At 50.4% G+C, this 13,053-nt stretch overlaps 1 protein-coding gene across 1 annotated transcript; it reads left to right on the top strand.

Annotated features, from left to right (window-relative positions):
* Positions 1-1,685: 1,685 nt before the first annotated feature.
* On the top strand, positions 1,686-10,953 carry LOC123731934 (protein Hook homolog 3-like; the record flags this gene model as incomplete). Its single annotated transcript, XM_045711303.1, has 3 exons — positions 1,686-1,754; positions 7,730-7,870; positions 9,940-10,953. Coding segments are annotated over 3 exons (367 nt in total), but the record flags the coding sequence as incomplete, so codon positions are not given.
* Positions 10,954-13,053: the final 2,100 nt, after the last annotated feature.

Here is a 13,053-nt window from a genome sequence, read left to right as displayed (position 1 = left end):
CGTCTGTGACGGACGCGGCCTGTAACGGGACGCGGCCGCGGGAAGCGGCCGCGGTCCGTGACGGGAAGCGCCGCGTCTGTGACGGAAGCGGTCTGTGACGGGCCAGCGGTCTGTAACGGGAAGCGGCCGCGGTCTGTGACGGACGCGGCCTGTAACGGGAAGCGGTCTGTGACGGGACGCGGCCTGTAACGGAAGCGGTCTGTGACGGGACGCGCCGCGGTCTGTACTAAGTGTGTTGGTCTAATGCCCAGAGATAAGTGTGTGTGTGCTGGAATCATGTTTGTTTTGAGATTTTGAGCCAACCTGTTTCCTGCAGAGTTCGACCTCAACTTTAGTACCTGCAACTCTGTAACGGCTTGTGATGATGATATTTGGCACCGTTCTGTTAAGTAACATGGAGCTTCATTCTCCCTCTCTCCCTTCCTTCCTCCCTCTCTCCCTTCCTCCCTTCCTCCCTCTCTCTCTCCCTCTCTCCCTTCCTCCCTCTCTCCCTTCCTCCCTCTCTCCCTTCCTCCCTCTCTCCCTTCCTCCCTCTCTCCCTTCCTCCCTCTCTCCCTTCCTCCCTCTCTCCCTCTCTCCTTCCTCCTCTCTCTCTCTCTCTCCCTTCCTCCCTCTCTCTCTCTTCCTCCCTCTCTCCTTCCTCCCTCTCTCCCTCTCTCCCTTCCTCCCTCTCTCCCTCTCTCCTCTCTCTCCCTTCCTCCCTCTCTCCCTTCCTCCCTCTCTCCCTTCCTCCCTCTCTCCTCTTCCTCCCTCTCTCCCTTCCTCCCTCTCTCCCTCTCTCTCTCTCCCTCTCCCTCTCCCCTCTCCCTCTCCCCTCTCCCTCTCCCTTCCTCCCTCTCTCCTTCCTCCTTCCTCCCTCTCTCCCTCTCTCCCTCTCTCCCTCTCTCCCTCTCTCTCCCTCTCTCCCTCTCTCCCTTTCTCCCTCTCTCCCTCTCTCCCTCTCTCCTCCCCCTTTCTCCCTCTCTCCCTCTCTCTCCCCCTCTCTCCCTTTCTCCCTCTCCCTTCCTCTCTCTCCCTTCCTCTCTCTCTCCCTTCCTCTCTCTCTCTCCTTCCTCTCTCTCTCCCTTCCTCTCTCTCTCCTCCCTTTCTCCCCCTCTCCCTCTCTCCCTTCCTCCCTCTCTCCCTTCCTCCCTCTCTCTCTCTCCCTCTCTCTCCTCTCTCCCTTCCTCCCTCTCTCCCTTCCTCCCTCCCTCTCTCTCTCTCTCTCCCTTCCTCCCTCTCTCTCTCTCTCTCCCTTCCTCCCTCTCTCTCTCTCTCTTTCTCTCCCTTCCTCCCTCTCTCCCTTCCTCCCTCTCTCCCTTCCTCCCTCTCTCCCTTCCTCCCTCTCTCCCCCCAGCGTATGAGGTCAGAGAGAGAACTCTTTGAAGGAGACCATTGAAGAGCTGCGTTGTGTTAAGGCTCAGAAGGAACAACTCTCTACAGGTGAAAAAAACTAGACACACTCCCATCGTTGATCTGTGTATCTCCTTGCTGTCAGTGTCTCTGATTGACCAGAGAAAGTAAAGAGCTGGAAGATATGTTATTGAAGATATGAAATCAGGCTGGGGTTGCTCAGTTGACTTGTTGCTACTTGCAGCAGTGATGTCTTTGGTCTAGTTTGTTTATATTCACGTCTTTACAATGCCTCTAGTCTGTTTTTCTAGAGAGTTGTGTTTGTGTCTAACAATGTATTTTTGTTTCTCCAGGCATGGTTCCACTGGGAATAACGAGGGCTCTGATTCGCTGGCTGAAGAGATCATCACCCCAGAGATCCGGTATGATTTGTTGAACGCCCACACATTCCACAGACCCCCCAAGACTGAATCATGCATATTACATTCACCCATAATGCAGCTCACACTGTTTACTTTCCACCCAACACGCTCTGTTTTGCAGGGAGGAATGTTGACATCATAATGAGCATGTGTATTGTGTTTAACTACCCCCCCCCAGTCCTCACACTGACATCTGTTATCGTACTTTATCAACGTTTCAAAGATTAGTGCTCCGTTTCCGTTAGATCCCAACGCGTGTGTATATATACCCTTTATCAAGGCTCATTAACTTTATGTGATCACTTCAAAAGACGTTCTTTACACTAAACCAATTAGGCCTCTCTTCTTCTCTGGCCGTTTCCCGCTCTAGTCGATTTTTCTGTTTTGTAGAAGGCTGATGAGTGGCCTGGCTGGGTTAATGTACTATGGACTGAGAGTTATGCTTGTTAATTATGTAATGTTCAGTATGTCTCCAGATCCTTCAGAATTACATCAGCTTTTGTTCTAGCTGCTTTCCAAGAGCTATGGAATGGAATGACATTCCCTGCTGATACAGCTAGCGTTAGTGTAGCGTAGCTCAGTCTAGCGGCTGGAAACACAGCTAGCGTTAGTGTAGCGTAGCGCAGTCTAGCGGCTGGAAACACAGCTAGCGTTAGTGTAGCGTAGCTCAGTCTAGCGGCTGGAAACACAGCTAGCGTTAGTGTAGCGTAGCGCAGTCTAGCGGCTGGAAACACAGCTAGCGTTAGTGTAGCGTAGCTCAGTCTAGCGGCTGGAAACACAGCTAAGCGTTAGTGTGGCGTAGCGCAGTCTAGCGGCTGGAAACACAGCTAGCGTTAGTGTAGCGTAGCTCAGTCTAGTGGCTGGAAACACAGCTAGCGTTAGTGTAGCGTAGCTCAGTCTAGTGGCTGGAAACACAGCTAGCGTTAGTGTAGCGTAGCTCAGTCTAGTGGCTGGAAACACAGCTAGCGTTAGTGTAGCGTAGCTCAGTCTAGTGGCTGGAAACACAGCTAGCGTTAGTGTAGCGTAGCGCAGTCTAGTGGCTGGAAACACAGCTAGCGTTAGTGTAGCGTAGCGCAGTCTAGTGGCTGGAAACACAGCTAGCGTTAGTGTAGCGTAGCTCAGTCTAGTGGCTGGAAACACAGCTAGCGTTAGTGTAGCGTAGCTCAGTCTAGCGGCTGGAAACACAGCTAGCGTTAGTGTAGCGTAGCGCAGTCTAGCGGCTGGAAACACAGCTAAGCGTTAGTGTAGCGTAGCTCAGTCTAGCGGCTGGAAACACAGCTAGCGTTAGTGTAGCGTAGCTCAGTCTAGCGGCTGGAAACACAGCTAGCGTTAGTGTAGCGTAGCTCAGTCTAGCGGCTGGAAACACAGCTAGCGTTAGTGTAGCGTAGCTCAGTCTAGTGGCTGGAAACACAGCTAGCGTTAGTGTAGCGTAGCTCAGTCTAGTGGCTGGAAACACAGCTAGCGTTAGTGTAGCGTAGCTCAGTCTAGTGGCTGGAAACACAGCTAGCGTTAGTGTAGCGTAGCTCAGTCTAGTGGCTGGAAACACAGCTAGCGTTAGTGTAGCGTAGCTCAGTCTAGTGGCTGGAAACACAGCTAGCGTTAGTGTAGCGTAGCTCAGTCTAGCGGCTGGAAACACAGCTAGCGTTAGTGTAGCGTAGCTCAGTCTAGCGGCTGGAAACACAGCTAGCGTTAGTGTAGCGTAGCTCAGTCTAGCGGCTGGAAACACAGCTAGCGTTAGTGTAGCGTGGCGCAGTCTAGTGGCTGGAAACACAGCTAGCGTTAGTGTAGCGTAGCTCAGTCTAGTGGCTGGAAACACAGCTAGCGTTAGTGTAGCGTAGCGCAGTCTAGCGGCTGAAACACAGCTAGCGTTAGTGTGGCGTAGCTCAGTCTAGCGGCTGGAAACACAGCTAGCGTTAGTGTAGCGTAGCTCAGTCTAGCGGCTGGAAACACAGCTAGCGTTAGTGTAGCGTAGCTCAGTCTAGTGGCTGGAAACACAGCTAGCGTTAGTGTAGCGTAGCTCAGTCTAGCGGCTGGAAACACAGCTAGCGTTAGTGTAGCGTAGCTCAGTCTAGCGGCTGGAAACACAGCTAGCGTTAGTGTAGCGTAGCTCAGTCTAGCGGCTGGAAACACAGCTAGCGTTAGTGTGGCGTAGCTCAGTCTAGTGGCTGGAAACACAGCTAGCGTTAGTGTAGCGTAGCTCAGTCTAGTGGCTGGAAACACAGCTAGCGTTAGTGTGGCGTAGCTCAGTCTAGTGGCTGGAAACACAGCTAGCGTTAGTGTGGCGTAGCGCAGTCTAGTGGCTGGAAACACAGCTAGCGTTAGTGTAGCGTAGCTCAGTCTAGCGGCTGGAAACACAGCTAGCGTTAGTGTAGCGTAGCTCAGTCTAGTGGCTGGAAACACAGCTAGCGTTAGTGTAGCGTAGCTCAGTCTAGTGGCTGGAAACACAGCTAGCGTTAGTGTAGCGTAGCTCAGTCTAGTGGCTGGAAACACAGCTAGCGTTAGTGTAGCGTAGCTCAGTCTAGCGGCTGGAAACACAGCTAGCGTTAGTGTAGCGTAGCTCAGTCTAGTGGCTGGAAACACAGCTAGCGTTAGTGTAGCGTAGCTCAGTCTAGTGGCTGGAAACACAGCTAGCGTTAGTGTAGCGTCGCTCAGTCTAGTGGCTGGAAACACAGCTAGCGTTAGTGTAGCGTAGCTCAGTCTAGCGGCTGGAAACACAGCTAGCGTTAGTGTAGCGTAGCTCAGTCTAGCGGCTGGAAACACAGCTAGCGTTAGTGTAGCGTAGCTCAGTCTAGTGGCTGGAAACACAGCTAGCGTTAGTGTGGCGTAGCTCAGTCTAGTGGCTGGAAACACAGCTAGGCGTTAGTGTGGCGTAGCTCAGTCTAGTGGCTGGAAACACAGCTAGCGTTAGTGTGGCGTAGCTCAGTCTAGTGGCTGGAAACACAGCTAGCGTTAGTGTGGCGTAGCTCAGTCTAGTGGCTGGAAACACAGCTAGCGTTAGTGTAGCGTAGCTCAGTCTAGTGGCTGGAAACACAGCTAGCGTTAGTGTAGCGTAGCTCAGTCTAGTGGCTGGAAACACAGCTAGCGTTAGTGTGGCGTAGCGCAGTCTAGCGGCTGGAAACACAGCTAGCGTTAGTGTAGCGTAGCTCAGTCTAGTGGCTGGAAACACAGCTAGCGTTAGTGTAGCGTAGCTCAGTCTAGTGGCTGGAAACACAGCTAGCGTTAGTGTAGCGTAGCTCAGTCTAGCGGCTGGAAACACAGCTAGCGTTAGTGTAGCGTAGCTCAGTCTAGCGGCTGGAAACACAGCTAGCGTTAGTGTAGCGTAGCTCAGTCTAGTGGCTGGAAACACAGCTAGCGTTAGTGTAGCGTAGCTCAGTCTAGTGGCTGGAAACACAGCTAGCGTTAGTGTAGCGTAGCTCAGTCTAGTGGCTGGAAACACAGCTAGCGTTAGTGTAGCGTAGCTCAGTCTTATGGCTTGAGGGTAGAAGCTGTTAAGGAGCCTTTTGGTCCTAGACTTGGCACTCCGGTACCGCTTGCCGTGCGGTAGCAGAGAGAACAGTCTATGACTGGGGTGGCTGGAGTCTTTGACAATTTTTGGGGGGCCTTCCTCTGACACTGCCTAGTATATAGGTCCTGGATGGCAGGAAGCTTGTACACATTACGAGTACAGATTATTGTATAGGACAATATAGAAATGTTAGGTTTTGCTGGTGCCCTCTTCACGACTGTCTTGGTGTGTTTGGACCATAGTTTGTTGGTGATGTGGACACCAAGGAACTTGAAGCTCTCAACCTGCTCCACTACAGCCCCGTCGATGAGAATGGGAGCGTGCTCGGTCCTCCTTTTCCTCTAGTCCACAATCATTTCCTTAGTCTTGTTTACGTTGAGGGGAGAGGTTGTTGTCCTGGCACCTCATGGCCAGGTCTCTGACCTCCTCCCTATAGGCTGTCTCATCGTTGTCGGTGATCAGGCCTACTACTGTTGTGTTGGAGTCGTGCCTGGCCGTGCAGTCATGAGTGAACAGGGAGTACAGGAGTGGACTGAGCACGTACCCCCTGAGGGGCCCCCGTGTTGAGGATCAGCGTAGCGGATGTGTTGTTACCTACCCTTACCACCTGGGGGGCCTGTCAGGAAGTCCACGATCCAGTTTCAGAGGGAGGTTTTTACTTCCATGATCCTTAGCTTAGTGATGAGCTTTGAGGTACTATGGTGTTGAACGCTGAGCTGTAGTCAAAGAATAGCATTCTCACGTAGGTGTTCCTTCTGTCCAGGTGTGAAAGGGCAGTGTGGAGTGAAATAGAGAATGCATCATCTATGGATCTGTTGGGGCAGTATGCAATTTTGGAGTGGGTTTAGGGTTTCTTGGATGATGGTGTTGATGTGAGCCATGACCAGCCTTTCAAAGCATTTCATGGCCACGGACGTGAGTGCTACGGGTTGGTAATCATTTAGGCAGGTTACCTTAGTGTTCTTGGGCACAGGGACTATGGTGGTCTGCTTTAAACATGTAGGTATTACAGACTCGGACAGGGAGAGGTTGAAAATGTCAGTGAAGACACTTGGCAGTTGGTCTGAGTACATGTCCTGGTAATCCTCCTGGCCCTGCGAATGTTGACCTGTTTTAAGGTCTTACACAGACACGAGACAATCATCAGATCCAACCAACCAATCCAATCAGATCCAACCAACCAATCCAATCAGATCCAACCAACCAATCAGAGCAGATCCAACCAACCAATCAGAGCAGATCCAACCAATCATATCACATCCAACCAATCATATCACATCCAACCAATCATATCAGATCCAACCAATCATATCAGATCAGATCCAACCCAAACCCGTGACATTATTTAGAATTCTGAATCCAGACCCGCATCGGGTCTCAGGTATTCGGGTACAAGTGGATTTGTGAATGAATATCTCTAGTTTGAATACAGCCTTACCACTGCTGTAACCCCCACAGGCAGCCTTACCGCTGCTCTAACCCCCACAGACAGCCTTACCGCTGCTCTAACCCCCACAGGCAGCCTTACCGCTGCTCTAACCCCCACGGGCAGCCTGACCGCTGCCGTAACCCCCACGGGCAGCCTGTCCGCTGCCGTAACCCCCACGGGCAGCCTGTCCGCTGCCGTAACCCCCACGGGCAGCCTGACCGCTGCTGTCCCCATTAGCCGACGCCATGGAGACAGCTAGTCTTACTGCGGTCGGACACATAACTGACAAAAACATCACAGACAAAATACTTTACAATTTACATACGTTTAAACAACATGAAGATGTTGAAGCTGTATAATAGCTAATGTCAATGTGGTGGAGGGTAATGTTGGTAACGTGGTGGAGGGTAATGTCGGTAACCTGTTAGACGGTAATGTTGGTAACCTGTTAGACGGTAATGTCGGCTAGGTGGTGGACGGTAATGTCGGCTAGGTGGTGGACGGTAATGTCGGCTAGGTGGTGGACGGTAATGTCGGCTAGGTGGTGGACGGTAATGTCGGCTAGGTGGTGGACGGTAATGTCGGCTAGGTGGTGGACGGTAATGTCGGCTAGGTGGTGGACGGTAATGTCGGCTAGGTGGTGGACGGTAATGTCGGCTAGGTGGTGGAGGGTAATGTCGGCTAGGTGGTGGAGGGTAATGTCGGCTAGGTGGTGGAGGGTAATGTCGGCTAGGTGGTGGAGGGTAATGTCGGCAACGTGGTGGAGGGTAATGTCGGCAACGTGGTGGAGGGTAATGTCGGCAACGTGGTGGAGGGTAATGTCGGCAACGTGGTGGAGGGTAATGTCGGCAACGTGGTGGAGGGTAATGTCGGCAACGTGGTGGAGGGTAATGTCGGCAACGTGGTGGAGGGTAATGTCGGTAACGTGGTGGAGGGTAATGTCGGTAACCTGTTGGACGGTAATGTCGGTAACCTGGTGGAGGGTAATGTCGGTAATGTGTTAGATAGTAATGTCGGTAACGTGCTGGTCCTCTGTTCCAGAGAGAAGCTGATCAGACTGCAGCATGAGAACAACATGTTGAAGCTGGCCCAGGAGGGGTCCGATAACGAGAAGATCGCTCTGCTGCAGAGTCTACTGGAGGACGCTAACAGCAGGAAGAATGAACTGGAGACAGAAAACAGGTGCACACACACTACTTACACACTATATACACACTCTACACACACACTACACACACACTACACACACACTACACACACTCTACACACACACTACACACACTCTACACACACTCTACACACACACTACACACACACTACACACACACTACACACACTCTATACACACTATATACACACTACACACACTCTACACACACACTACTTACACACTACATACACACTACATACACTCTACACACACACTACACACACACTACACACACTCTACACACTCTACACACACTCTACACACACTATACACACTATATACACACTACACACACTCTACACACACACTACTTACACACTACATACACACTACATACACTCTACACACACACTACACACACTACACACACTACACACACTACTTACACACTCTACACACACTCTACACACACTCTACACACACTCTACACACACTCTACACACACACTACACACACTCTACACACACTCTACACACACTCTACACACACTCTACACACACTCTACACACACTACTTACACACTACTTACACACTCTACACACACTCTACACACACTACACACACTACACACACTACACACACTCTACACACACACACTACACACACTCTACACACACTCTACACACACTTACACACTACTTACACACTACTTACACACTCTACACACTCTACACACACTACACACACTACACACACACTTACACACTACTTACACACTACTTACACACTCTACACACACTACACACACTACACACACTACACACACTCTACACACACTCTACACACACACTTACACACTACTTACACACTACTTACACACTACTTACACACTACTTACACACACTACACACACTACACACACTCTACACACACTCTACACACACTCTACACACACTCTACACACACACTTACACACTACTTACACACTACTTACACACTCTACACACACTACACACACTCTACACACACACACTACACACACTCTACACACACTCTACACACACACACTACACACACTCTACACACACTCTACACACACTCCACACACACTCCACACACACTACACACTACACAACACACTACACACACTCTACACACACTCTACACACACACTACACACACATACACACACTCTACACACACTCTACACACACTCTACACACACTACACACACACTACACACACTCTACACACACTCTACACACACTCTACACACACTCTACACACACACTACACACACACTACACACACACTATATACACACTCTACACACACACTCTACACACACTATACACACACACTACACACACACTACACACACTCTACACACACACTACACACACTCTACACACACACACACACACACACACTACACACACACTACACACACACACATACACACTATATACACACTATACACACTATATATACACACACACTATATACACACTATACACACTATATACACACACACTATATACACACTATACACACTACACACACACACTACACACACTCTACACACACACTCTACACACACACTCTACACACACACTCTACACACACACTCTACACACACACACTACACACACACACTACACACACACACTATACACACACACTATACACACACACTACACACACACTACACACACACACACTATACACACACTCTATATACACACTCTATACACACACACTCTACACACACACTCTATATACACACTCTATACACACACACTCTACACACACACTACACACACACACTATACCCACTACACACACTATACCCACTATACACAGTATACACAGTATACACACACACACTACACACACACTATACACACACTTTATACACACTACATATGTTTGTCCTTGTGAATACCTAAAATCAATTTCTATTAAAAATCCTATTGTCTCTAAACCTAGTTCTAATCCTGATTGTACCCCCCCCTACCCCGTGCGCTGAAACATGGTGTGTGTGTGTGTGTGTGTGTGTGTGTGTGTGTGTGTGTGTGTGTGTGTGTGTGTGTGTGTTCAGACTGGTGAACCAGAGACTGATTGAGGGTCAGAGTCAGGTGGAGGAGCTGCAGAGGAATCTTCAGGAACAGGGCTCCAAAGCAGAGGATGTGAGTACCACTAAACTGATCTCAGATCAGACCATCTTCAGGAACAGGGCTCCAAAGCAGAGGATGTGAGTAGCACTAAACTGATCTCAGATCAGACCATCTTCAGGAACAGGGCTCCAAAGCAGAGGATGTGAGTACCACTAAACTGATCTCAGATCAGACCCTCAGCCCATCTTCAGGAACAGGGCTCCAAAGCAGAGGATGTGAGTAGCACTAAACTGATCTCAGATCAGACCCTCAGCCCATCTTCAGGAACAGGGCTTCAAAGCAGAGGATGTGAGTACCACTAAACTGATCTCTGATCAGACCATCTTCAGGAACAGGGCTCCAAAGCAGAGGATGTGAGTAGCACTAAACTGATCTCAGATCAGACCATCTTCAGGAACAGGGCTCCAAAGCAGAGGATGTGAGTAGCACTAAACTGATCTCAGATCAGACCATCTTCAGGAACAGGGCTTCAAAGCAGAGGATGTGAGTACCACTAAACTGATCTCTGATCAGACCATCTTCAGGAACAGGGCTCCAAAGCAGAGGATGTGAGTAGCACTAAACTGATCTCAGATCAGACCATCTTCAGGAACAGGGCTCCAAAGCAGAGGATGTGAGTACCACTAAACTGATCTCAGATCAGACCCTCAGCCCATCTTCAGGAACAGGGCTCCAAAGCAGAGGATGTGAGTAGCACTAAACTGATCTCAGATCAGCCTCTCGGACCATCTCACCTGCTGCTGTTTTATAGAGACGGTTTATTACATTACAACGATCAGAACAACTATTAAAGAATTGGAAACTACAGAACCTGTCATCCTGGGGGGTGTTCACATTACACTACAGAACCCCCTGTCATCCTGGGGGTGTTCACATTACACTACAGAACCCCCTACAACACCCTGTCATCCTGGGGGTGTTCACATTACACTACAGAACCCCCCTGTCATCCTGGGGGTGTTCACATTACACTACAGAACCCCCTGTCATCCTGGGGGTGTTCACATTACACTACAGAACCCCCCTGTCATCCTGGGGGTGTTCACATTACACTAGCAGAACCCCCTGTCATCCTGGGGGGTGTTCACATTACACTACAGAACCTCCTACAACACCCTGTCATCCTGGGGGTGTTCACATTACACTACAGAACCCCCTACAACACCCTGTCATCCTGGGGGTGTTCACATTACACTACAGAACCCCCTGTCATCCTGGGGGTGTTCACATTACACTACAGAACCCCCTACAACACCCTGTCAATCTGGGGGTGTTCACATTACACTACAGAACCCCCTGTCATCCTGGGGGTGTTCACATTACACTACAGAACCCCCTGTCATCCTGGGGGGTGTTCACATTACACTACAGAACCTCCTACAACACCCTGTCATCCTGGGGGTGTTCACATTACACTACAGAACCCCCTGTCATCCTGGGGGTGTTCACATTACACTACAGAACCCCCTACAACACCCTGTCATCCTGGGGGTGTTCACATTACACTACAGAACCCCCTGTCATCCTGGGGGTGTTCACATTACACTACAGAACCCCCTGTCATCCTGGGGTGTTCACACTACACTACAGAACCCCCTGTCATCCTGGGGGTGTTCACACTACACTACAGAACCCCCTGTCATCCTGGGGGTGTTCACATTACACTACAGAACCCCCTGTCATCCTGGGGTGTTCACATTACACTACAGAACCCCCTACAACACCCTGTCATCCTGGGGGTGTTCAGCATTACACTACAGAACCCCCTACAACACCCTGTCATCCTGGGGGGGTGTTCACATTACACTACAGAACCCCCTACAACACCCTGTCATCCTGGGGGTGTTCACATTACACTACAGAACCCCCTACAACACCCTGTCATCCTGGGGGTGTTCGGCATTACACTACTGAACCCCTACAACACCCTGTCATCCTGGGGGTGTTCACATTACACTACAGAACCCCCTACAACACCCTGTCATCCTGGGGGTGTTCACATTACACTACATAACCCCCCTGTCATCCTGGGGGTGTTCACATTACACTACAGAACCCCTGTCATCCTGGGGGTGTTCACATTACACTAGGGAACCTCCTACAACCCCCCTGTCATCCTGGGGGTGTTCACATTACTACTAGAACCCCCTGTCATCCCTGGGGGTGTTCACATTACACTACAGAACCCCCCTGTCATCCCTGGGGGTGTTCACATTACACTACAGAACCCCCTGTCATCCCTGGGGTGTTCACATTACACTACAGAACCCCTGTCATCCCTGGGGTGTTCACATTACACTACAGAACCCCTGTCATCCCTGGGGTGTTCACATTACACTACAGAACCCCCTGTCATCCCTGGGGGTGTTCAACATTACACTACAGAACCCCCTACAACACCCTGTCATCCTGGGGGGTGTTCATATTACACTACAGAACCCCTACAACACCCTGTCATCCTGGGGGTGTTCACATTACACTACAGAACCCCCTGTCATCCCTGGGGGTGTTCACATTACACTACAGAACCCCCTACAACACCTCTGTCATCCTGGGGGTGTTCAATTACTACAGAACCCCTACAACACCCTGTCATCCTGGGGAAAGTGTTCACATTACACTGCAGAACACCCTGTCATCCTGGGGGTGTTCACATTACACTACAGAACCCCCTGTCATCCTGGGGGGTGTTCACATTACACTACAGAACCCCCTGTCATCCTGGGGGGTGTTCACATTACACACAGAACCCCCTGTCATCCTGGGGGTGTTCACATTACACTACAGAACCCCCTACAACACCCTGTCATCCTGGGGTGTTCACATTACACTACAGAACCCCCTGTCATCCCTGGGGTGTTCACATTACACTACAGAACCCCCTGTCATCCCTGGGGTGTTCACATTACACTACAGAACACCCTGTCATCCCTGGGGGTGTTCACATTACCTACAGAACCCCTGTCATCCCTGGGGTGTTCACATTACACTACAGAACCCCTCGTCATCCCTGGGGGTGTTCAGATTACACTACAGAA

The sequence above is a fragment of the Salmo salar genome, unplaced genomic scaffold (genome assembly GCF_905237065.1).
Source record: "Salmo salar unplaced genomic scaffold, Ssal_v3.1, whole genome shotgun sequence".
NCBI classification, from domain to species: domain Eukaryota; kingdom Metazoa; phylum Chordata; class Actinopteri; order Salmoniformes; family Salmonidae; genus Salmo; species Salmo salar.
The sequence above is the reverse complement of the archived record's forward strand: the minus strand, read 5'-3'. Positions and strand labels throughout refer to the sequence as shown.